The sequence below is a fragment of the Maylandia zebra genome, linkage group LG9 (assembly GCF_041146795.1).
Source record: "Maylandia zebra isolate NMK-2024a linkage group LG9, Mzebra_GT3a, whole genome shotgun sequence".
In the NCBI taxonomy this organism is placed as follows: domain Eukaryota; kingdom Metazoa; phylum Chordata; class Actinopteri; order Cichliformes; family Cichlidae; genus Maylandia; species Maylandia zebra.
The window spans coordinates 35,681,530-35,706,969 of record NC_135175.1 but is presented as its reverse complement, the minus strand read 5'-3'; the positions used below and the strand labels follow the sequence as shown (position 1 = coordinate 35,706,969).

The following is a 25,440-nucleotide window of genomic DNA, read 5'->3' as shown; positions in this document are numbered from 1 at the left end:
GGGTTTAAACGTCTCTGGTAGACCTTTCATTATCATTGCGATCAGAAGTCCATCAGTTAATGACTCACCCGCATTTTTTAACGCTGTGATAATTGCTTCTGCTCGGATAATATAGTCCGTCACACTTTCATTCTTTTCATTTGTGAGAGAAGTAAGTTCGGTGTACAGACTTATGATCCTTGGCTTGCCCACTCCTGCATAATGACCTCTCAAAATTTTTAGGGCTTTCCGTCCGTCATCAACTGCATCTCTCATAACTAACGATAAACTTTTGTCATCCAGAAATTGTATCAACTCTGCATATGCTTCTGCATTTTTGTCATCATCTTCACCATCGGCTTCTTCATCACCCTCAGCCTTTAAGATGACATCTTTCAAACCTTGTAGTCTGAGATGACCAAGGAACTTCGTTTCCCATATCTCATATTTCCTTTCATCTCCATCAAACTGCAAACGGGAATATCGACTGCCCGACTCTGCCGTGCGTCTGCTCATGATGCACAAAAACGCTTACTCACTCAATCGTGCCAAACTTTTAACACCTGCCGGTAACTTGCGGTTTCAGGAAATGCTGCCCTTCCTTTGGCAGTTACAGGATCTCTTTACTGCTGCTCTGGGCCCATAACCTGTTAGCAGAGCTGCTCTGTGCAGCGTTATGGCATAATAATTTTAAGGGAGAATAAAAAGTCGACACACATATCTCATTCCTGACGGAGGACTCTACCACTACACTTCTCCAGTCCATTCACAGAGTCGTTGCATGGTAAGACATGGATAGGAAGTGGGCGGAGCCTTTTACCGTCATTTTATTACGACGCAAAGTACAAACACCTGTGGACACACAATCCAACATAAACTGAATTATCGTCATTACAAACGTGTGTTAAATCTGATTTAGCGATAGTCGAGTGTGTTTATGCTTGTCTGTGAGGAGAGGATTGTTGGAATAGTGATGATGATGTGCGCTATCACTGTCAATTGTCAGTAAACACTTCATCTGGCTGATGAATCTACACGTGAGATATTACAAAGTCTGCATTATTAACTCTATAATTAGGCGCCATTCTTCTTATTTTACGGCGCTGTTGCTCAATCGGGGGACGCTCTCTGTTGAGGAGAAAAGCATGCATTTCTTTGTATACAGATTATCCATTGTTTAAATGTCCCGGGCAGTCGAAAAGGAGGCAGAGCTGTTGAGAAATGCTTGGAGCTAACTGGGCGCTAACCGTATCATTCAAATACATTGAATGTCGCAATGTTGGCAAAGAGAGGAAGTGACGTAAGATTTGCGCATGCGGGGTACCGATCGGGTTTCCGGTACGGATCGGGTAGTGACAAAGAGAAATAACAAAAGAAAAGAAAGAAAAAGATGGCCGATGTTTTTTTTAAATAACCTTTATTTGTCAACAACAATATAAACATATAAGGCACTATTATTTATCCATGCATCTAAATATATACGGTTGAGCATTACAACAAGAGAAATAACAAAAGAAAAGAAAGAAAAAGATGCAGAATGTGAGAACATAGACACAAACAGTGTGAACAGAAAGGGAAATCATGATCCACATCTCAGGTAGAGAGGAGGCCTCCTTTTAACATAAATAGAACTTATTGAATAGAAATATAAGTTTAGGGGCTTTCTTTTCATTTATGTGTTTCAGCGATGTGAGGGAAGTTGCCCCCCCCCCCCCCACCTTCTTCAAATCCAATAAAAGTGGTATAAAACGTTTGTGCTACACTTGTGCTGGTTTGTGCTGCAAAAAAAAATTAGTTTGTGCTGCCATCATTTTAAAGATATTAAAGGAGGGTTGGCAAGGGTTGAACACCCGTCTCGCTGTGCTCCGGTGAGGTCCCTCGATTATCCGTCTAAAATACGTGTTCACCTGGTGAAACGTTACAAATGTGCGTGGGAGTAACTCTATAATGAGTCTGGACGACTATTTTTCTAAAATGCCTAACGTCAGGTCTAAGAAAAAGACAGCTCCGGTTGTGCAAGCTAGCGACATTGTGGGTCCTATGGCGGCTGAGCCTGAAGAAGCTAACGCCAGCGACACAGAAATCTCCGCTGACGCTGAGCAAACTGGGAGTGATATCGACCCGAACATCCTTGCGGCTCTGAGTAAGATAACTGACAGCATTACAGCTCTGTTGGATGTTAAAGTTGATACTGTGCTGGCCGCAATCTGTGAACAGACGTCTCGGATCCAGGCTCTGGCGACACGGGTGGGAGACGCCGAGATACGGATTTCAGGCGTGGAAGACACGGCAGGTGTATTGCAGGCGAAAGTGGCTCGACTCGAAAAACAAGTAACTGACATGGCAGACCACATGGATGATTTAGAGAACCGCAGCCGCAGATGTAACCTTCGCCTGGTCGGGCTTCCCGAGGGCACGGAGGGAAATGATGTTGTCGCCTTCGTGGAGTCATGGCTCCCCTCCTATCTCGAGCTCACAACTAAAAATGGGAAGATCAAACTAGACCGCGCTCACCGCTCTCTAGCACCGAGGCCAGGCCCCAGCCAGCGCGCCAGACCCATCATTATGAAGTTTCACAACTTTGCTGATAAACAACGTGTGATGGCTGCAGCTCGGCGCCTGGCTACGCAGCCGAACCAACCAACAGGTCGGATCAAAGTCTCCTTCTTTAATGATTATTCAGCGGCGGTAGCCAAGAAACGCAAGGCTTTCGACGAGGTAAAAAGCTGCCTGAGGAAGAAGAATGTGGATTGTGCGCTTCTCTACCCCGCCACACTGAGGCTGTTTGCCAACGGCAAGGAGAAGAGATTTAACACACCGGAGGCAGCTGCGTCCTACGCGGACTCGCTGCCCTGAATCCCCGTAACCACCGGAGTACTCCTTTTCTTCACACTATGCCTTATGAACCGGTGTGAGTACTTGCCGAATCTAGGCGTATGTGACTCTCTTTTTTCGTCCTCGCTGCTTATAAGCGACCAGGTGAAATCTTCCACCCCATCGGGCACCGGACGGACTGTGTTTTCGTCTATGGGTAGGCGTGAGTTACGCGCGTGCAATGCCCTTCAGCTTTCCCGACGGGCAGGAGGAGATTGGTTTTTCCCTACATGTTTAGTAGGGCTGTTGCCAAATCACTGTTCTTTGAATGTTCCGTCACACAGCTCTTTCTTGCCTTTCTTTTTTCTTTTTTCTTTTTTGCTGTTTTATTTTCAACCAGGGTGTGGTGAACCCTTTGGCTCAATATGCTTTGTATGATACATGAATAAGTCTAATAATGAGTAGGCTGCGAATATGCACCTGGAATGTACGAGGGGTTCACAGCCCTATTAAGAGGAGGAAGATATTTACTTGTCTAAGAAAGGACGGTGTAGATGTTGCTATGTTACAAGAGACACATCTTGATAATAATGAGCACTTGAAGTTGCAACAAGGATTATATGGACAAGTGTTTTTTTCATCCTTCACTACAAGAAGTAGAGGAGTGGCAGTGTTGATTAGGAAAAATGTACCTTTTGTAGTAACTGATTGCGTTAAGGATCTGAAGGGCCGCTACGTGATAGTTAAAGGGATTTTGCAAGGCCAAAATATTTTGTTACTGAATGTTTATTTTCCACCTGCCCACCCGACTACCTTTCTTACCAAAATGTTTCTGGAATTAGCCCCATTTCTTCCTAACTCTACCGTTATTATTGGTGGTGATTTCAACTTAATGTTAAATCCGCTTATGGACAGATTTCCACATAGCATTGCAACTCCCTCTCCTCAGGCCAAAGCGCTTCACGCTCTATGCGACGAGTTTGGACTTGTTGATGCTTGGAGATATACCCACCCCTCCGATAAGCAATACACATTTTTTTCGGCTCCGCATAGGTCCCAAACTAGAATTGACTACTTTTTTCTCCCGAAAACTGACTTGGGTTCAGTAGTATCGTGCGACATAACAAGTATAATCATCTCAGATCACGCTAGAGTAATCATGGATCTCGATCTTAAAGCTGCGCTTCATGGGGGCGATCGTGGCTCAAGAGTTGGGAGTTCGCCTTGTAATCGGAAGGTTGCAGGTTCGAGCCCCGGCTTGGACAGTCTCGGTCGTTGTGTCCTTGGGCAAGACACTTCACCCGTTGCCTACTGGTGGTGGTCAGAGGGCCCGGTGGCGCCAGTGTCCGGCAGCCTCGCCTCTGTCAGTGCGCCCCAGGGTGGCTGTGGCTACAATGTAGCTTGCCATCACCAGTGTGTGAATGTGTGCGTGAATGGGTGGATGACTGGATATGTAAAGCGCTTTGGGGTCCTTAGGGACTAGTAAAGCGCTATATAAAATACAGGCCATTTACCATTTACCATAGGTCCCGTCACTGGAGGCTTAATACCATTATTGTTAAGGATGAGGAATTTACCTCTCACTTCTCTGCCGAATTTAAAGCGTTTTTGGATATCAACACCCCCTCAGCTAGTACTGCCTCTGTTTTGTGGGAAACATGCAAAGCTTATGCGAGGGGCCTAATTATTTCGTATTCTGCGACAAAGAAGCGACAACGGATGGAGGAACAAAAATCTTTAGAGAGCGAATTGATGGATATTGATGGATATATTGCCTCCCCATCACCACCATTATGGCAAGAAATAACCGCACTCAGGTCAGCGCTGAATTGCCTTCTTACCAGAGATGCAGAGAAGAAACTTAAATACACCAGACAGCGGTTCTACGAGCATGGAGATAAAGCCGGTAAATGTCTGGCGTACTATGTTAAGAAGCGCACAGAATCTAATACCATTGCAGCGATATCTGATGAAGGTGGCCACAAGATATATGAAAACAAACTGATAAACGACTGTGTTAAGAAGTTCTACAAAGCCTTGTACTCTTCTCAACAAGTCCCGGAGGGGGAGCAGCTGATGCATAATTTCTTTACCCAATTCGACTTACCAAATTTGTCAGAGGAACAGAAGACTGCCCTTAACAGCCCTATAACTAAGACCGAAGTGATTAAGGCTATTAAATCACTGCGAAGTGGAAAGTCACCAGGGCCTGATGGCTTCTGTTGTGAATTTTATAAACAGTTTCGGGATATTATTGTGGAACCGCTTCTTGATATGTTCAACCACTCCTTCATTATGGGTGAATTCCCGCAGACACTGAAGGAAGCCAACATTTCCCTAATTCTAAAGAAAGGGAAGTGTCCTGATTTGTGCGGATCCTATAGACCTATAGCCCTCTTGAATGTGGATAGGAAACTGCTTTCTAAAATTCTGGCCTCCCGCTTAGAAATTTTTTTACCTGTGCTGATAATGGAGGACCAGACAGGTTTTATAAAGGGTCGAAACTCAGCCACCAATGTTAGACGCTTACTGAACGCTATTGTAGCTTTCAAGCAAAAATCTATTGACGGCCTGGTGCTTTCTCTCGATGCGGAGAAAGCATTTGACAGAATTGAGTGGTCTTATTTGTTGTATACTCTAGGCAAATTCGGCGTGGGGGAGAATTTTATAAAATGGGTCAAAGTTATCTACAATAATCCACAGGCAGCAGTCCTGACTAATGGACTTAGGTCTGATTACTTCAACACTCATAGGGGAGTTATGCAGGGCTGCCCCTTATCGCCCCTTCTATTCGCTCTGGGCATAGAGCCTCTTGCTGAGGCCATAAGGGCGACACCCACAATATGTAGTTTAGAGATTGGACAGCTGTGTCATAAAATAACCTTATATGCGGACGACATCTTGATTCTTTTGACTAACCCTGTAACATCCGTACCCAGTCTCATTGAGGTGATTGACAGGTTTAGCTGTTTCTCTGGCTATAGAATCAATTTGGCTAAGTCAGAGGCTATGCCTCTCGGTACTCTTTTCACAATGCCGGCTACTGTTCCTTCTTTTCCTTTTAAATGGTCTCCTAATGGATTTGTGTATTTGGGGATCTTTATTGCCCCGTCTCTCGACCAATTGTACAAAGCCAACTTCACACCCTTATTTGGCAAACTCAAACAGGACCTAGAGCGGTGGGCGTCACTTCCTGTCTCCTGGCTAGGACGCATTGCCCTGATCAAAATGAATGTGCTGCCCAGGCTATTGTATCCTATCCAAATGATCCCCGTCTTGTTCTCTAAGAGAGTACTGAAGGACATAAATGGTTGGCTTACCTCTTTCATCTGGAACAAGCGCAGACCCAGACTCAAGATGGCAGTGTTGCATCTGCCAAGCTCCAGGGGCGGCTTGGATCTACCTAATATTAGATTGTATCAGCTTTCTGCCCATTTAAGATTTGTGAGCGACTGGGTCAGGGGTAAAACCTCAATCTGGTCGGATATTGAGACAGCTCTGTCACAATGCAAACTGAGCGATCTATTATTCTGTAATGATTTTAACGGAATTAAGGCCCTTTGTACAAATCCTGTAACAATCAACACTCTAAAAGCGTGGCGAATTGTCCGCCGTCTTGAGGGAAGATCGAGAATAACATCAACCTTTACCCCTATAATGAATAACCCTGCTTTCCCTCCGGGTTCCTCCGACCCCGGCTTTCAACGATGGTCTGATAAGAATATGAAGTCTCTTGGTGACCTTTTCTCGGGTGAGAAACTCATGTCGTTTGAACAACTTGCCAACAGTTACGGCTTGCCTAGACAGGATTTCTTTCGTTTTTTGCAAATACGACACTATATCACTCACAGTACAACCCTTGCTGAGCACCCTGAAGTATCTGATGTTGAGAAGATTTTGTTTAGGCAACAGCTGAAGGTGTCTCTGAGTTCATTTTATCATGTGCTTAATGCTTTGACTACCACTGATGCACAGGGGATTAGAGGTGTGTGGGAGAGGGAACTGTCGGTAACCATAGATGAAGATAAGTGGGATACCGTTTGGTCTCTCGCTAAAAGGATTTCAATTTGTACTCGGACAAGAGCAATCCAACTTAAGATTTTACACAGATTACACGTATCCCCTCACCGCAGACACCTCTTCAGCCGCTCTCTTTCCCCTGTGTGTCTTAAGTGCAAAACTGATGTTGGAACTTTAACTCACTGTTTTTGGTCCTGTTACAAGCTTCAAGAATACTGGGCTGACATTACAGGTGAACTGGGGAAAATCTTCCACGTTGATATAGAGATGGACCCTTTATCCCTGATTCTAGGTCTTCCAAGTGACCGCCTAAAAGCGGCGGCCAACAAAAGATTGTATAACACTCTAACATTTGCAGCCAGGAAAAATATCCTCTTACAATGGATCAACGATAGGACTCCCACTGTCTGTGGCTGGTGCAAAATAATTTTTGAACTGATTCCTCTGGAATACCTCACACACGTTATACACCACAGTGTGGGTCAGTTCTACGGGATGTGGCACCCCTTTTTGGACTATATTGGACCTGACCTTTCCGCTATCTTATTCAAAGGACTACTACGCACGTGATCATCACCCGGGCGCTATAAGACTGACTCACCACCTCTTGTATGTTATATTTTGTGTTTTGTATCTTGTATTATGCCTTATTTAAGAGCTGTTGTGTACGTTTTGTGTTTGTACTGTTTTGTTGTTCAGTGTCTAATGTCGAGACACTGTCTTGTTAAAGGAAAATCTGCAATAAAAACAATGATGAAAAAAAAAAAAGATATTAAAGGAAATTTCTAGAGGTCATCGGAGGTCAACCAGCCACCCCGCATTAATTAAATCAAACAAAACTGGTGTTAATCAAGTGTGCTACATTTGTGCTGGTTTGTGCTGCTAAAATTGTCGTTTGTGCTGGTTCTGCTTAAAGATATTAATGAAAATGTAAAGGCCAAAAGGTTAACCAGCCCCCAAACCCAAATCCCAAATCAAACAAAATTGATATAAACCATTTGTGCTACGTTTGTGCTGCAAAATATTTTGTTTGTGCTGCTATCAAGCATTGGAGGTAGTCCATAAGAGATTACAGGATCACCCCAACCTCAGCAACAGGACCACATTATTGCATTTTACTTTTATTTGCATGATTGTGCAGGGGGGGCGGGCGGGCTTTTGGAAAACAAAGGGAGGCCAAGTGAAAAATGTTTGAGAACCACCGAGTTAACCAACGATCCTCTTCATCGGTTTTATAATTTCCCCTGGGAATTTATTGAAACAAATTGCAACTCCTCCAGACCGATTAGAGCCATGGCTGAAAAGAATCTGATTTCCTGTGTACTCTTCTCATAAGTGATTTTCCACAACCACACAACTGAAATAATTTGGTAATATTGATTCATGTTTACGCTTCTAATTTTTCGCATTCAGTTAATTTACCAAATTAGACGGGGGATTATTCTTGTATTATGTTTAGCTATTGTCTCTGTGGTTTCCACCTTTGATGTTTAAAGTTGCTATATAGGTTGAGCTGTCTCTCATTTGTGCAGGTCACTTTGTTGAGTTATATTTTATACATTGTAGAATCCTGTGTACGGTCCCACTTAATTCTTAAAACAACTTATTTTCGTGATTGTGTATTTTTGAAGTAACCTTGTCTTTTTTGGGGTACAATAAAATCCACATTTTGAGAATTACCCCTGTTACATCCCCTGGCTAGTCTAAGGGTTTTGAAGGGACTCCCTGTCTTCTTGGCCACTGACATCTTAGTATCTTGTTCACCAAGATTTTTCCAATGGTTAAAAGCTGAAAGACTGAGTAACATCACATGGATGTGTACTGAAAGGTTTTGATTTTTATGTTTCTACTGTTGGTGTTTTTTGTCTTTACCTTACCATATAAATGACCTCGAGGTAACTGTTGTTGTGAGTTGAGGTTATATAAATACAATTAAACTGAAATTGAACTAATTTTCTCCTTCATATTAATAATAAACTATTCGTGACATTACCTGTGGATGGATTTTGTTCATTCGGTGCTACTCGTTGAGGTGCAGGTGATGTCGATGGGTGATCAGTAGATCTCTCCAGTGTGTGCCTCATGAGCTGCACATTCAGCAGTCAGTCGTCACTCTGCATTTTGTGCTTTGCGCTCACTGAGGAAACTAATGGTTTTAAATCTTGGATTAAGCAGTGTGGACAGTGACAGCTGAGCTCTCTAGGGTGTAGGGTCTTGTCAAAGGGTTGCAGACATGTTCTTTCCCAGTTGGTTTGCTGTCACATTGGTGGTATTTCCCAGTATTTCCTGAGTCGTATGAAGCAATATTGTTATGAATGGAATGAACATTGACCCCATGACTTTCTTCTGCTGGGACATTTCCACTGTTGCCATTTAAAATAAGTTGATCACTGTGAAGCCAGTGCTGTTTTTTTTCACGGTCCTTAGAAGTGGATTGACTTCTGTTCAGAGTGATGCCAGAACTTCTCAAGGTTCAAGGTTCTTTATTATTTGTCACATGCATAGTTATACAAGTATAACACACAGTGAAATGTAGCCTGACACGCTCCTCGACATGTGCAAAAGTTGGGGGCGGGGGCGGGGGCGGGGGGGGGGGGGGGGGGTGTAGAGGAAGAACATTTTATTTATTTTTATATATATATATATATATATATATATATACACACACACACACACACACACACACACACACACACATAGTATATACACTGGGTGAATGTGCAGTAGTAGCAGCAAGCAGGTGAATTCTGTACATTAATATGAATAGACATCTGACTATTTTATAGGATAGACAATATAAACATATTTAAAATTAAAGGAATTGAAATGTACATTGTGCCTTGGTTTAGTGTCTGGAAGAGTCCTGTCTCAGTCAATTATAGATGATGTGAGAGGGCGGGTGTGTGTGTTTAGGGCACGGATGGCTTGGGGATAGAAGCTCCTCTTGAGTCTCTCTGTCCTTGCCCGGAAGATGCGGAACCTTCTACCAGATTGCAGAAGTTGGAACAGTTTGTTGCCAGGATGGGACGGGTCCTTCAGTATCTGCGCTGCTCTAGTCCGGCATCTCCTGGTGTAGGTGTCCTGAAGCGGGGGGAGAGCAATCCTGCAGCAGCGTTCTGCTGTACGGATCACTCTCTGGAGAGCTTTTTGGTCCTTCACACAGCTGTTCCCGAACCACGATGTCATGTTCTGTGTGAGGATGCTCTCCACAGCGCCTGTATAGAAAATCCTGAGGATCTTTGGAGAGACCCTGAACTTCCTCAGTTGTCGTAGGTGATACAGGCGCTGCCTAGCCTTTTTGGTCTGGACCTGAATGTGGGCAGCCCATGTCAGGTCTGAGGAGATGTGGACACCAAGATACTTGAAGGACTGCACCCTCTCCACTGGAGCTCCATTGATGATAATGGGCTTGTAGTCTCTGTGGTGACCCCTTCTGAAGTCCACCACCACCTCCTTGGTCTTGCTGACGTTCAGCTGGAGGTGGTTGTCCTGGCACCACGATGCCAGATTCTTCACTTCATCCATGTAGGCCGCCTCATCGTTGTTGGAGATGGCACCCAACACCACTGTGTCGTCAGCAAACTTCACAATGGTGTTGGAGCCATGGGTGGCCACACAGTCTGAAGTGTAGAGGGAGTAGAGCAGTGGCGAGAGGACACATCCCTGAGGTGCTCCTGTGTTGATGGTGATGCTGTTGGAGAAGCACCTGCCCACCCTCACCACCTGAGTTCTGCCAGTGAGGAAGTCTAACACCCATGCACACAGACGGCTGTTAAGTCCCAGATCCCTCAGCTTTGTGAACAGTCTGCAGGGCACTATTGTGTTAAACGCTGAACTGTAATCAACAAACAGCATTCGCACATAGTTACCCTGTTTCTTGTCCACGTGGCTGAGAGTGGTGTGTAGGACGTGGGCGATGGCATCCTCTGTGGATCTGTTGGATCTGTAGGCGAACTGCAGCGGATCTGTGGTGTCTGGGATGGAGGAGGAGATGATGTTCTTCAGCAGCCTCTCAAACACCTTCATTACTACCGAGGTCAGTGCAACTGGCCGGTAATCATTCAGGGATGAGGGTTTGCTGTTCTTGGGCACAGGGATGATGGTGGATCTTTTGAAGCATGTGGGGACCACAGACTTCGCCAGGGACTCGTTGAAGATGTAAGTGAACACACCTGCTAGCTGGTCAGCACAGCAGCGCAGCAGGCGGCCGGTGATGCCGTCTGGCCCCGCCGCTTTCCTTGTGTTCACTCTCCTCAGTGCCGCTCGGACGTCATGCTCCGCGATGCTGGTCACCGGTCTCTCGCTGATGACGTCACTGTCCTCGGTAGTCAGGCGGTAGATAGCATTAGCCGCCTGGCTAACCTCGAAACGGGCGTAGAACCGATTCAGCTCGTTGGTGAATGCAGAGTCGGCGTTGATCGGCGCAGTGTCCCTGGCTTTGTAGTCCGTAATGGTGCGTAGTCCGTGCCACATACTCCGTGTGTCGCCCTGGTGGAAGCGGGACTCCACACGTTCCCGGTACCTGCATTTGGCATCTCTCACCGCGCGCCACACGCCGTATGAGGCCGCTTTGTAGGCGCTCATATCGCCAGTGGCGAGACCCGCGTTGTAGGAGGCGGTCCTGGCGTTTACTGCAGTGCGGATCGATCTGTCCATCCACGGTTTCTGGTTTGGGAATGTGGTGACTCTCGCAGTGGGGATAATCTCCTCCGCTAGCATATTGACGAAGCATACTGCTACTTCCGTAAACTCGTTGATGTCGACTGCGCATGCTCTGAACATGTCCCAGTCTACGTCGTTGAGTGCGTCCTGTAGCGTAGCTTCTGATTGGGCAGTCCACCGTTTTACTTCCTTCGTGGTCACGTCTTCCCTCCGTATGCTTTGTTTATACTGGGGAATGAGGAATATGGCATTGTGGTCAGACTTCCCAAAAGCCGGGTGTGAGACAGCTTTGTAGCCCTGCTTGTATGGCGTGTAGCAGTGATCCAAAATCCGATCCCCTCTCGTTGGACACGAGACATGCTGGTAAAAGTTTGGCATGACTTGCCTGAGGTTCGCTTTGTTAAAGTCTCCTGCTACAATGAGGGCTGCGCCAGGGTCCTTGTTTTGAAGCGAGCTCAGCACATCATGTAATTCGGACAAAGCCATACCTGTGTCCGCTTGGGGTGGGATGTAGACCGCCGTGGCGATGACTGAGGTGAACTCACGGGGCAGATAGAAAGGGCGGCACTTAATGCCCAGGAACTCCAGATGTGGCGAGCAGCCGCTGGAGAGAGTAGAAATGCTCCTGGCATCACACCACTTTCTGTTTACCATGAAACACACTCCTCCACCTTTGGTTTTGTTCGACTCTGCCGTTCTGTCCGCGCGGAGCACAAAGAATGAATCCGACGGAGTTACGGCCTGGTCCGGCACGGTGGGGGACAGCCATGTCTCCGTGAAGCACAGAATGTTGCAGTCCCTCATGTCACGTTGGAAGGTGACCCTTGCTCTTAGGTCATCGAGCTTGTTCTCCAACTGTCTGCCTCTCATCATATGATTGCTGTAGCATCAAGAAGATGCTGTTCTAGTGCCTGTTTTAGGTCAGCAGTCATGCTTGATCTTAAAATAGGCCACCACTTTCTGTGCAGTTCCTCTAGGCCAGGTGTTAGTGCATGTGCAATGCACACAACATGCCTTATGGATACATGTCTGGCAGTGGCTGTCATATATTTCGCAGCATCACTTAAAAGGCAGATAATCTTTCCCTCAATGGCCCTGTACCATCAGAGACGTCTTAGCAGTTGCAAGGTTACACCTGGAGGACTCATTAACAGGGCACAGTTCAAAATGTTTAGTAGGTTTAATCAGCAATATGCAGACATCTGACAATAAAGAACGTGTGAAGGTGAGTGATTAAACAATGACTTAACTCAGGTATAAGTGCTTCTTCAGAGAAGTCTTTTCTTCAAGGAATAAGGCCTAGGAAGTAGGCTAACAGGTGGCAAGGCACTCAGGTAAGTGCTATTCAGATAAGAGTTAAACAAGAATCAACAACTCTCCTCTCTTATTTTCTATAGGACAAACATTTTCAACATTAAAGTTTCTTTTACAGAATGAAAATCTCTCAAAGAAAAAAGAAAACACTTGATGTGCACATCTATACTTGCAACTTCCCTAGTTTAACATCCAGGATTATTCACTGCAGGTCCAGAAATCAGAGCTACCTCATCAGATCCAAGTGTGACATCAGCTGACACTCTCTACAGGAGACTCCACCTGAACTCTGTGGAGCCTGATCTCAAGGTGTTTAAGTCTGACCCTGAAACCAGAAGAGGATCTTTCTGTCTCGTCAGATTCATTGTGATCCAGCGATTTCAGTCATGCATGATCACGCTGATGTTTGCTCAGAGCAGATAATGAAGTGAATGTCTTTGCACATAGGTAACAGTGAAACAGTTTATATACAGCGTGGGATCGTTTGTGTGCGGAGTATGAACTGAGATTCTTGAAGCTCTTGTCACACTGGTCACAGCTGAAGTTCCCTTCAATGTGTGCATCTTCATGATCATTACAACGACTTGAATGTGAGAAGCATTTGTCACAGTGTCTGCACTTATATGGTTTCTCTCCTGTGTGGTCTTGTTTGTGTAATGTAAGATGACCTGCAGTGAAGAAAGATGACCCACACTGGTCACAGACGTGGTTTTTAACCCCACTGTGGCAGAGTTTGTGTTTTTTTAATTCACTTGATGTGGGGAATCCTCTCCCACATTCTCTGCAGTAGTTCATTTTTTCTCCAGTGTGTCTGCGTTGATGTAGTTCTAGGCTTCGCTGATGAATGAACGTTTTTCCACAAAGGTCACAGCGAAACTCTTTCCCACCACCACAGCGGTGACAGGGTTGAGAACTGGATCCATCTGTGTCACTCTGCTTCTAAACAAAGAAACAAACACAGTGGAAGTCAGGGAATTCCTTCAACATCCTGAATGTCGCCTGAAAAAGGGGCTTTTTGTGTGTGTGTGTGTGTGTGTGTGTGTGTGTGTATTAGGGGTGCAACGATACTCGTATCGATATTGAACCGTTCGATACAGTGCTTTCGGTTCGGTACGCATATGTATCGAACAATACAAAATTTTATTTTATCAACTTTCCTTCTGACGATGCTGTCTGTGTTGAGAGCTCAGTGGATCTGCGCTCGACAGTGCAGCCTAGGCGGAGTAGTTGAACGCAGATTCACTGAGCGCAGGGCAAGCTAGCGAGACAGAAGCTAAGCTCTCCTTGCAACATGGCAAATTGAACCTCCCCCACCCTCATTCAGATCTGGGCTTCGGAACTATTTTGGTTTTCATGTGACGAATGACCCTGAAGGTAAGCGCGTCATGGACTAAAGTAAAACAGTATGTTGGATGTGCCACGCAATGCTCAATTGCATGGGTGGGAGCTAGTGCGTTAGCGCAGTTAGCTCGTTAACGTGTTGACGCCGTCCAGCCCCATGCACGGGGCGATCCGCGGTAGCTCGTTAACGGAGATTTGCCGTGTTGTGGCTTTAACGTCATTTCAACGAGATTAACGCTGACAGCACTAGTAGGAACACAACGAATATGACTGCACATCTACGCTGACATCATCCTAGTGCAAAGACAAGTGGAAGCAGACAAAAACAACAAGCACGCATGCTACAAACTTTACTCGAGTCATTTAGACAGCCGTTAGCACAGGATTCTCCTTATGGGGACCTGATATGTTTAATATGCTGCTGAGAATATAGCCCAGAAGAAGCGTATAGTAGAGCTTTTATTTTGGAAAGAGACATTTCTCTGTAATAAACTCTCTTTTCCAAAGATGAGTGATTTCTCAATCAGATATATTTATTTTTTTATCCCTTTGTTGTTTCAGCAACATTAAATTTAAAAACTGTATTTTTGAGTTAAAATATATATTTATAATTTTAATAAATGACAAATTAAAAAAGCATGAACATTTTTTTTGTATCGAAAAAAATATCGAACCGTGACACCAAAGTATCGAACCGAACCGTGAACTTTGTGTATCGTTGCACCCCTAATATGTATGTATTTATGTATATATATAAATTAAAAAAAATAAAATATTACAGTGAGGGGAAGAAATTGGGTTCATGCTTGCAGTTTTGTCTTGGTATACAATATTTGAATAAAAAAACTAAACAAGAAAAGAAAACACTACATTTTTGATAATATTTGTGGTTGTTTTCTTGCATTTCTTGTACTACTTGACCACTAAAGTGGCCCTTCAATGAGATGACAGTGCCAGCAGTGGCCCACAGCTCATTTAAGTCATGTTACGTTATTCGTGCATGTATTTTGTAATCTGTAGCGGAATACATTTTGTGTGACCAATGTTGGTCACACGATACTAACCCCCAAGCTGCTCTCCAATGCATCCATCGGAGTGTGAATGTCTTTTAAAACTTTACTTTTTTCCCAACATCAGGAAAGTTTTGGGAGATCTATTTCAGATTTTCCAAATATTCTTAGATTGACTTTTCCTGTCTCGTTTAAGTTTGAAATGAAACTTAATTTACAAAATACTTCAACAAAAGTGCAAGTGCAAAAAGAAAAATACATACCTCACAGTAAGTGCACTTGTAGAGTTTCTTTCTGGTGTGAATCTGTTTGTGGACTCTCAGGTAACGTGGAGCTTTAAAAGTCTTCTCACACTGGTCACATTTATAAGGTCTCTCCTCAGTGTGGGTAAACATGTGCCGCTGTAAATGGTCGTATGCCACAAAGGTTTTGCCACACTGATCACAGAAGCAAAAATCATTTTTGGTGTGAATGCGTTGGTGAATATTACGGCTGAGTAGCCGACGAAAGGTTTTTCCACAAAAGTCGCAGCTGTACGCCTTAATTCCAGAGTGGGTAACTAGATGACTCCTTAAGCTGCTGCTGTGAGCAAAAGCTTTACCGCACTGATCACAGCTGTACGCTGTTACGTCTGGTTCAGTTTGGGTAAGAAGGAAAAACAGCCGAGTCCGTGTAGGTGACAAACATAGTGATTTTATTACATGCTTCTAAGACAGAAGCATGGGAAGACAAGCGTACAGCCACAGATCTCCAAAGAGTGGACAGCTCCCCGTCCTTATGTAACCCATGATGACATCACACAGTTAGACCTTACTGGAAATGATAACAGTCTCCCCATAGTCCAAAGTTCTCCTTATACAAACATCAGATGATACTTTAGAGAAAACCAAGTGTGTGACATGTCATGTTGTGCAGTTCGGTGAGCCTGTGTGTCCAACTAGAGAATGTCCTGACATGACCTCCCTGTGTAAATAAGGGTGAACGTGCGTGTTTACATAACTCTCTATGTGCATGTTCTGATGTAGGCCTGCAAATGAATTAGAACAAGGTCCTGCTAGACCCTCCAGTTATGGACGGTGAATACAATGCTGTGGATACCATTTGAAACTTGATTACAATGATGATAACCTGCATACATTAATCTTTACTCAGATTACCATAGACATAAAACAAAGATTATACTGTCATCAGATTCCACAATGGTAAATGATTAATGATTGATACTTCTAATTATAACTGTGATCATAAAAATACAAAATAAAATATCTCCTGGTCACATTCCTCCTCTTTGGGCTGGCTTGCCAGCCCAACTCACACCAGGATTTGTCTCCAAACCAAACAAACACGTTATGACACTTATCAACCCCAACACCTCCGTTGTTTTCCAATTATCCCACAACCCAGCTGTTCTTTTAGCTTCAGACTCGAGTTCCAGCCTGTCACGCTTCAGGCCCCTTTACCACCTCCTCTTGGAGTGAAGAAACGCCCTCGGATTCTTCTTTCTTCGACTTCCGGGGTAGACCACCCTTCAGTCGTTACACAGATCTAGGGATTATTCAAACAAAGATCTGTGTGTTTGATGTCCGTTGTCACCGCCGTGTCCCCCTTTTTGCCAAAAGCCTCTCGAACCTCGTTGGTCTCTGGTGTTCCTAGTTTTCGCCAACCCCTTCCTGGTTATCGCTGTGGTTATGGGATCCATCTTCTCAAGGAGCCCCAAGGCCATGACACTTGACCCCAGTTGCTGTGAAGGGTCCCCATATCTCCGTGTCCCCGTCTGGTGTCTGTTCCCTTCTCTGCAAGAGACAGAAAGCCAACACCTCTCCTGCGCCGGCTCTCCTAACCTAATGTTGTTGACTTTGTTTATTCCAATCCTATGCTATGCCTATGTGTGTAAGCGTGCATGCACTTAACCCTCTGCACGTGAAGTCAATAGCTCCAATATATCAATCCGATCCGTTGTTGGATGAAGCTTTTGACCTTCACAGACTAAGTGCCAGCTCCTTATAAGCACATTTGCAATGTGTGTATAAAAGTGAACAACAGACCTCAAACAAATTGGGCATTCTTAATTCTAACTTAAGTTTAAGTCTAGTACTCAGTTTCTGATCATCTATTTATGCTTCTCACTCGTTCCCTAAATTGTCTAGAAACCTTTAATTTTGCCATACCTAAATTATTAAAACACAAACCAAATCATAGACCCCCTATATAGCTTTTGCCTTTATGAGCACACTTCAATAATGAGCAACAACCTGCAATCTGTACCAAAAATCTTCATGGTCACACCTGCAATTAAAGATCAAATGCACTTTATACCTGTTTTAATTCTTCCTTATATAGAACCTCCTCAGTTTCAGGTTAGTTGCGATTAATCTCAATTAATCGTTCTAGTTGTATTTTGCAATTCAGCTAAAAAGCAAACCTGTTAAAGTAAACAGCTTATTTACAACCACCTGCAAATCATAAGAGTAATAAACGATTCAGCACAACAGACAAGTATCATGTTCAGGTTTTTCCAATCATTAAATCACTATTATTGCCGCAATTTGCTTTATTCACCCTTTGGCAATATTACTCCAAGAGAGAGAGAGAGAGAGAGAGAGAGAGAGAGCCCCTAATGGCCAGTTAGTGGGCTCTAGGTTAAACTGTCCCCAAATTAGTTATTTGTTATTATTACTTGTTTTCATGTCACTTGTCTGTTTTCTACTGCACCCTTCTCACCAAAGCAAAGCAAACATTAGCAGCATATTGACCGTAGTCAGCCATCCACATCCCATAGATGCTATAAAAACATTTCCTGTAAAAGAATCACACATAAATTCATCCACCCTCTTGTTCTATCTCGGTGGAGATTAACCTTAAGTCGTAGTCAAGTCTTGTCAGCTTTTACCAGTCAGTCCGTTTGTTTTATTTCCAGTCTTTCATCCATTCATTCATTCATCCATTTTTCTTTCTTTGCTGATAGTGGAAACCATCGCCGCATTTAGATTTCCGCCCTCAGCAAAATGACGTCATTTCAAAAGAAAAAGAAGAACTTGAGATCGGATTACCTCGCTGAATCCTTTTTTGGGCAGGGACTCTCATTTTCTAATTGTCCCCATATAAGTGGCTTTCTCCTGTGCCCATTTTAATGTGGAGAAACTCACTTGCAACAATTTTCTCGCCGACGTGTAATGCTTGTAATTTCCGATGTGCAGATCTGCTTAAAGAAAAGATTCACAAACAAAAATCAGTGCACTGTTCAAAATATAAAACAAAATAAAATAAAAGATAACAAAAACAAAAATACCAACGCCCGGGTCTTAGGACTTGTCACTGAATATTCCTCCCATCAATAAAAATACCCACCTAAACCTACACAGAGTCAAATCAACACCACCTCAACCTTTTCCTATTCCTAAACCTATATGTTTTGCATTCGTGAAACAAAATAGAACCGTTTCCATATTAAATAATTTGAGCTCTTGAAATGTTTTAATTCTCTTAATTCTGCCAGTTTATTTCAACACTTATTCAATGACTTTTATTCAACTGCTACTTGGTCACTCAAATTTTACCTGTTCAAATTGCCTAGGGTTCAACAAAGTCTAGATCCCCGTTATCATGAAACTTGAACGGGTGTACGATGATTTACTTACAGTAATTTAGAATCATCACTCAACCTAACTCTAATACTGGCACTGCGTGACTTTTCTCACACTGGAAACCAGAATTTAGTACAGAACTTTAATACCTCAGGCAATCGGGGTCAAGGGCTGCCCCCCCTTTCTCTTCTTCTTTGTCCGTGTGTTCCTCCTTCTATTCAATCTCCATCACAATGATGTGGCGCTCTGAAATAAGACTCACACTGTTAATTCATCGTTTTCATTCTGCACCACTGCTCAGGCTGTTTTCTTTTCTTTTTAGTGTACAGTAAACAATTGAGTCGAGGCCTTAAGCCCCAGATATCTCGCACGGGCATCGTTTTCATAACCAAACCGCTCTGGACTCTGCTCCCCAGACCACACAAATGCCCTCTGGGCTTATTATTGTAACAGATTCTGTATTTGGATTTGTTGTGTGCAGCATTGAGCCTTTGTTAATAAAGCATTCTTCATTGCAGCAGCTGGAGCATTGTGTGTCACTTCTTAGTGAATTGAATCAACATTTTGATTTTGGTGCATGGGTGTATATCAGTTTTCACTCACTCAACGAGTGCATAAGTGTTCATGTGTGTGTTTCTCTTCATTCTAAGTCGGCGGATGCAGAAGTGTGTGTTTGTGTGTTTGTATTCATCACCTTCCTGCTCTGTTGTTTGGGTAAACCAGCGGCCTGACGCATGCCCTGGGGTCCTCCCCTCCTCTTTGGGTCTGTTTTCATCCGTTGTTGCAGCTGCCTGCATCTTCTCCTTGTAACTTGACCCTTTTGCTTCTGTAGCTCTTTCAGGGTTTACTCCTGCTGTTGGAACTTTGCGTCAAGTCTGACGACCTCCTGCTCCAGCAAGCTTCCGCCTGATTACAAGTCCTGTACGTGAAACTCCAAGTCTGACTGATGAGTTCAATTAGCAGCCAGCTCCTCCGGAGCCATGCTCAATTTCTGCTCCGATGCCTTGAGCTCTTACTGAAGGCAAAAACCTCAGAGTCTTTTCCTTCCACGTCAGATTGGAGTCTGTTTATGTTGTCCTTACTTTGCTCCACGGCCTTCTGCAGCTCTGCTGTTCGGCTCTTCTCAGAGGTCAGCATTCTTTTGCTCACCCTCCCTTTTCCTCCGGGCTTAATGTGTGTCTCGTCACAGCTCTGTCAGCTGAAGCTTTAGCGTTCTCCATCTCCGCTGCATGAGATTGTTTTCTGCAGCACTGTTGACATCCTCAAGTTGTTGTTATGAGTCCAGCTGGTGTGGCCTTCAGGGGTCAAAGGGTCAAAGATGGTCGCGGAGAGGGCAACGATGGTAGAGGGGAGGGTAGGAGTCCAGGTCAGCTTCGGCTTTCAGAAAAAACAAAAACAAAACAAAACAGGCGAACAGGAAAATGATGTTGTGTTGGCTGTGCTGTGTTGGCTGTGTTATCCCGAGAGGGGAGAAACAACGAGATCTCCCTTCCCCCCTTTTTTTGTTTTTTCTCACCATATAATCAACTCATAACCCCCCAAGTTGACAGGACAACACAGGTACGTGTTAAAATTCTTAAGATCCTGTTTAGAAACCTAAAAAGGAATTTTCTACCATTCAGTAGTCCTTTGTCTTAAACACTCAACAAAAACATATCCCACTTTAACCACTAAATTTGTCGTATCCTCACTTAATCATCAGACCAGTGTCTTTGTCTTTTAACGTTAAGTTGTCGTCCTGCAACCCAGAGAGTCTTTTGTCAGTAGTGTATAAACTATATCATTTAAAAACAGGTGTATGTTAAGTGTCGCTACTTTAATCTTGCATGTACGTGCACATGTATGTAAGCTGTTTCTTCATTGCATGTATGGGTGCGTCTGTATATAGAATAAAATAGAATAGAATTCAACTTTATTGTCATTGCACATGCACAGGTACAGGGCAACGAAATGCAGTGTATGGGTTAATTTAACTTTTTCTCAAATGAGGCATTTCTCTAACACGCACATGTGTCTGTTCCTCAACTCTCATACCTTTCTCTGGTTGTGTGTGGTTTTATTTGTTTCAGTCATTTACCAGGAACATCTTTTCCTTTTCTCCATGTCTTCCGCCAGAGGTTAACACTGGTGAGATTCAGGGACACAGCACCCAGAGCAGTTCAGCGAGAAAAACCTGCCTAAAACTACATTCTCTCTTTTTTTCCGGGAGGGGTGGGGACAACTCTGGTGTCCAGCCGTGAATTTTTAGCCAAAGCTTGGCCTGTCTTCTGCTTCCGTACTCAGGTTTCCAGGTTAAGAAAAAACACCTGTATGAGGACACTAAACATACATTTAGTATTCGTATAAACATAACTGCCTAAATTATTGAACTCTTGAGGAGGGTTGATTTAACTCTTTACTAACTTTAAACCCCACAAGTAAAAATTTCATATGTTCTTGACTGCAAACACATAAACTGCTTGATGTTATTACTAATCATTTTCCTCCACAACACTCCAAATCATGTTCTCTCTTGTGTCCAGCAGGGGAATAAGGTGACCTCTACTCTCACTGCTTCCCCAGTCAGAGACAATATCTCACTCACACTTCCACACTTTATTGTTTTCCTTTTTTCTTGACTATTATTATTTCACAGAAAATCAACTGACCTACTTCTCCTCTTCTGTCATGCAGAAAGTCACACACACACAGCACTCGGCCCCCACCTTGTCTTTCTCTCACAGACACACCTACACACACACACACACTCTAATCGTCCTTTCACAACAAAACTTCACAAACGTCCACTGCAACAGTTTTAAGCACGCAAAGCCAGCGAAAATTCACTCTCACATTCACTTCCCTAACAACTACAAAGTTTTCACATAGAAAAATAATCCAGACAATCTACCATGCACCGTTTTCCCTCCTTATACGAGAGACTCAACCAACTTTTAAAAGCTTTATTTACACAACATCAAATGAAGCACAGATCTCTGCCTTTTCCAGGTAGAGAAGAAATACGACCCAACTAAAAAATCTCCCAGCAATCACACAAAGTTCTCAAATCAAATCGTTTTTTCACACTCTGGATCCACACAGAAGAAATTCAACAACACAAGACAGTTTATACAATTTACACTTTTAAATGCACACACACACACGGGTAATTTATATACAATATACACACGGGCCCGTATAAACACACCGCATGCCAGAACCACTTATCTCGTTTATTTCTCTAGCGGTGTTCCTATACTTTAGACTGATTTATAAGCATCTATAGCCCAGGGCCGCGCCCTTGCTGGTCAATTAACGTTTCAAGTACGCCGCCTTGAAAACGGTCACATTACTGAATTCTACTTAATTTATAACCGTTTCCCGCAGCTGGAAAGGAGCTCCACCTCTGGCGCTAGTATCAAACCCACGCCTTCAGCTATACTTAAAACTCACAAGGCAGCCACGTTAAAAGGTCACGGCCGGGTCCGCGACCCTGTCGATCAAAAAATGCAGTATAAGACAATCACCCATTGATTGTCTAGCCTTTTTTGACGGGAGTCCGAATCCCCGCGGAAGGCCAACTCCGGGCTAAAACCTAACCACGCGTCCGCGATTAGGGGTCAGTGCCACCTGCTGGACGAACTGCATTCCTAGGAGACCGCGTCTCCAGTCCTAAATAAATATACTTGTTTTAAAAGCCTCACGGTGAGCTCTCAGCCCCCCCGTTTAATTATCTGAAGCCCAAAACCGCGTTTTTGCTACCCAATTAAAACCAAATGCCCTACACTACCGATTGACTGGCTGGCATTCCCAGTCAACCCACATTTAAACCTCTTAAACCGTATTTATTTGTTTCCACACACCTTAAACCGTATTAACTTAAACACATAACCTCTTAACTCAACAGTTCACTCTCAAAATAAACAGCAATACATTTACTCAGTTCACTATTCCCTACCTTTAACACTAATTACCCCAAGATCACCATGGACCAACGCCAGAAGCCCATACTGAGTGAATATTATTTAATTAAATTTAGTTTTAACTTCCAATATAGCGCCTTTGGATAAAAATCAACAGGTGGCACTCACCTTTTCTTATGTCGCCTGGCGTCACTCAGATAGGCTGCTGGCCTCCGCCCCTGTTTGTCACCCACACGATAGCTGCAAGCTCCCCTCTCCCCCAACCGGAGTTTCGGCACCAAGTTGTTACGTCTGGTTCAGTTTGGGTAAGAAGGAAAAACAGCCGAGTCCGTGTAGGTGACAAACATAGTGATTTTATTACATGCTTCTAAGACAGAAGCATGGGAAGACAAGCGTACAGCCACAGATCTCCAAAGAGTGGACAGCTCCCCGTCCTTATGTAACCCATGATGACATCACACAGTTAGACCTTACTGGAAATGATAACAGTCTCCCCATAGTCCAAAGTTCTCCTTATACAAACATCAGATGATACTTTAGAGAAAACCAAGTGTGTGACATGTCATGTTGTGCAGTTCGGTGAGCCTGTGTGTCCAACTAGAGAATGTCCTGACATGACCTCCCTGTGTAAATAAGGGTGAACGTGCGTGTTTACATAACTCTCTATGTGCATGTTCTGATGTAGGCCTGCAAATGAATTAGAACAAGGTCCTGCTAGACCCTCCAGTTATGGACGGTGAATACAATGCTGTGGATACCATTTGAAACTTGATTACAATGATGATAACCTGCATACATTAATCTTTACTCAGATTACCATAGACATAAAACAAAGATTATACTGTCATCAGATTCCACAATGGTAAATGATTAATGATTGATACTTCTAATTATAACTGTGATCATAAAAATACAAAATAAAATATCTCCTGGTCACAACGCCTTAATTCCAGAGTGGGTAACTTTATGACCTCTTAAGCCGCTGCTGTGAGCAAAAGCTTTACCGCACTGATCACAGCTGTATGCCTTAATTCCAGAGTGGGTAACTTTATGACCTCTTAAGCCGCTGCTGTGAGCAAAAGCTTTACCACACTGATCACAGCTGTACGGTTTAACTCCACTGTGGATGAGTTTGTGTGTTTTTAAGCTTGCAGCCAGGGTGAAAGACTTTCCACACTCATCACAGCTGTACGCCTTAACTCCAGAGTGGGTAACTTGATGACGTTGTAAGGTACTACTGCGAGCAAAAGCTTTACCACACTGATCGCAGCTGTACGGTTTAACTCCACTGTGGATGAGTTTGTGTGTTTTTAAGCTTCCAGCCTGGGTAAAAGACTTTCCACACTCATCACAGCTGTACGCCTTAACTCCAGAGTGGGTAACTTGATGATGTCCTAAGTTGCTACTGTGAGTAAACTCCTTCCCACACACATCACAGCTGTATCTTTTCCGTCCCTTTCTTCTGTGAGGTTTGTCGGCCTCCTGAGAGCGCTGACTTCTCGCTCCATGTTGGTCCTGCAGTGACAGAGATACAAACAGAGGCAGTGAGTAAAATGCAGTCGTGGAACAAATGATCACTGCAGTATTACTGAGAGTTAAAAAACTGTCTAATGTCTTGATGCATGCTCAATCATCCATGAAAATAAATCTCCAAAAGTTGATTCTGTCCTGTGGTTTTCCCAATGTTGTAAACCTGCAGTCAGCTGAGACATTTAACCGAGCTAGAAGTTAGCAAGGAGCTAGCTCGCTAGCTTCTATCTAAATATAACATACCATGTTCTGACAGAGATTTATTAAACAAATTAAAACGTACAGCTCTGCTATCACTTGAAACATAAATGAAGACAGGACAGTAAACAGCAGTGACGTTTGTTGGGTTACTGAAGTTGGGCTAGCTGGTGTATAATGATTTGCTATGTGTGATCACTAGTGCAACAAGCTATGTTAGCATAACATAAGCAGTAAAGCTTGACGACGAACACTAATGAGTGGTGGACTTTTTTCCACTCGACAGAAGTTAATGTGAGGGTTCCCAATGGTTAGGAGTAGGGCTGGGCCATATTATACCGTTCACGGTAATACCGGTATAATGTTAGGCAACGATAGGAAAATGAAATATCGCGATAGAATGGGAGTAAAACGCGCATGCGCAGTGCCTTTGTTTTCATACGCACATGGCCGATTGTTGAGTGAAACAGATGAACCAGAATTGGTTTGTAAAAATGGTGCAACTTCCGTGATGTGGAACTGGTTTGGTGTTTGTCCATCAGATACACAACAAAGCACATTTTTTTGCAGAACATGCAAGCGGCCGTTGTTATTGTCATATTTGTCGGACTAAGATGCTCTTAAATCTGGGAGTAATCTGGGTCCTAAACTCCGTATACTTCAGGTCAAACAACACTGCAGCATCACTTAGAGTTAAAAACTGTCTAAATTCTTTCATCTTTAATAAAACGATCAGCATTGCTGCTTTACCAGGTGTAACTATAAAGTTTAACTTCCAGGCATCCATGAAAACAAAAGTTATTACATTTAACGGAGTTAGAAGTTAGCAGGAAGCTAGCGGAAGTTAGCTCGCTAGTTTCGCTAGTTACCTAAGCATGATATTGCATGTTCTGACTGAGAGATTTCTGAAAAAAATCAAACGTACAGCTCTGCTATCACTTCCAACATAAATGAAGACAGGAAACTAAACAGCAGTGACGTTTGTAGGGTTACTGAAGTTGGGCTAGCTGGTATATAATGATGTGCTACGTGATCGCTAGCGACACAGCTATGTTAGCATAACATAAACAGTGAAGCTGGAGGACG

General features: G+C 43.6%; 2 protein-coding genes and 1 long non-coding RNA gene across 4 annotated transcripts in view; 1 reads left to right on the top strand and 2 right to left on the bottom strand.

The window, feature by feature from the left end:
* LOC101471554 (uncharacterized) overlaps positions 1–25,440 on the top strand; it is a 291,948-nt gene that overhangs the window by 59,090 nt on the left and 207,418 nt on the right. The window lies entirely within an intron of this gene.
* Positions 8,981–15,757, bottom strand: LOC112432697 (uncharacterized). Its single transcript, XM_076888726.1, has 3 exons — positions 15,404–15,757; positions 9,801–13,728; positions 8,981–9,099 (listed from the first exon to the last, which is right to left on the bottom strand). Exons 2-3 carry the CDS (start codon positions 12,346–12,348, stop codon positions 8,981–8,983), a joined length of 2,667 nt encoding a protein of 888 aa, XP_076744841.1. The 5' UTR covers positions 12,349–13,728; positions 15,404–15,757.
* LOC143420417 (uncharacterized) lies at positions 15,814–23,559 on the bottom strand. Its single transcript, XR_013100254.1, has 2 exons — positions 16,770–23,559; positions 15,814–16,685 (listed from the first exon to the last, which is right to left on the bottom strand). It is a non-coding gene; the product is annotated as an uncharacterized LOC143420417 (long non-coding RNA).

What these genes read in the sequence shown, in the direction of transcription:
- LOC112432697 (XM_076888726.1), bottom strand. Translation starts at nt 12,348, where the DNA reads ATGATGAGAGGCAGACAGTTGGAGAACAAGCTCGATGACCTAAGAGCA. An exon ending in GTTCCAACTTCTGCAATCTG is followed by an intron (nt 9,100 to 9,800) that starts GTAGAAGGTTCC and finishes CATACGACTCAG; the next exon opens with GAAATACTGGGAAATACCAC.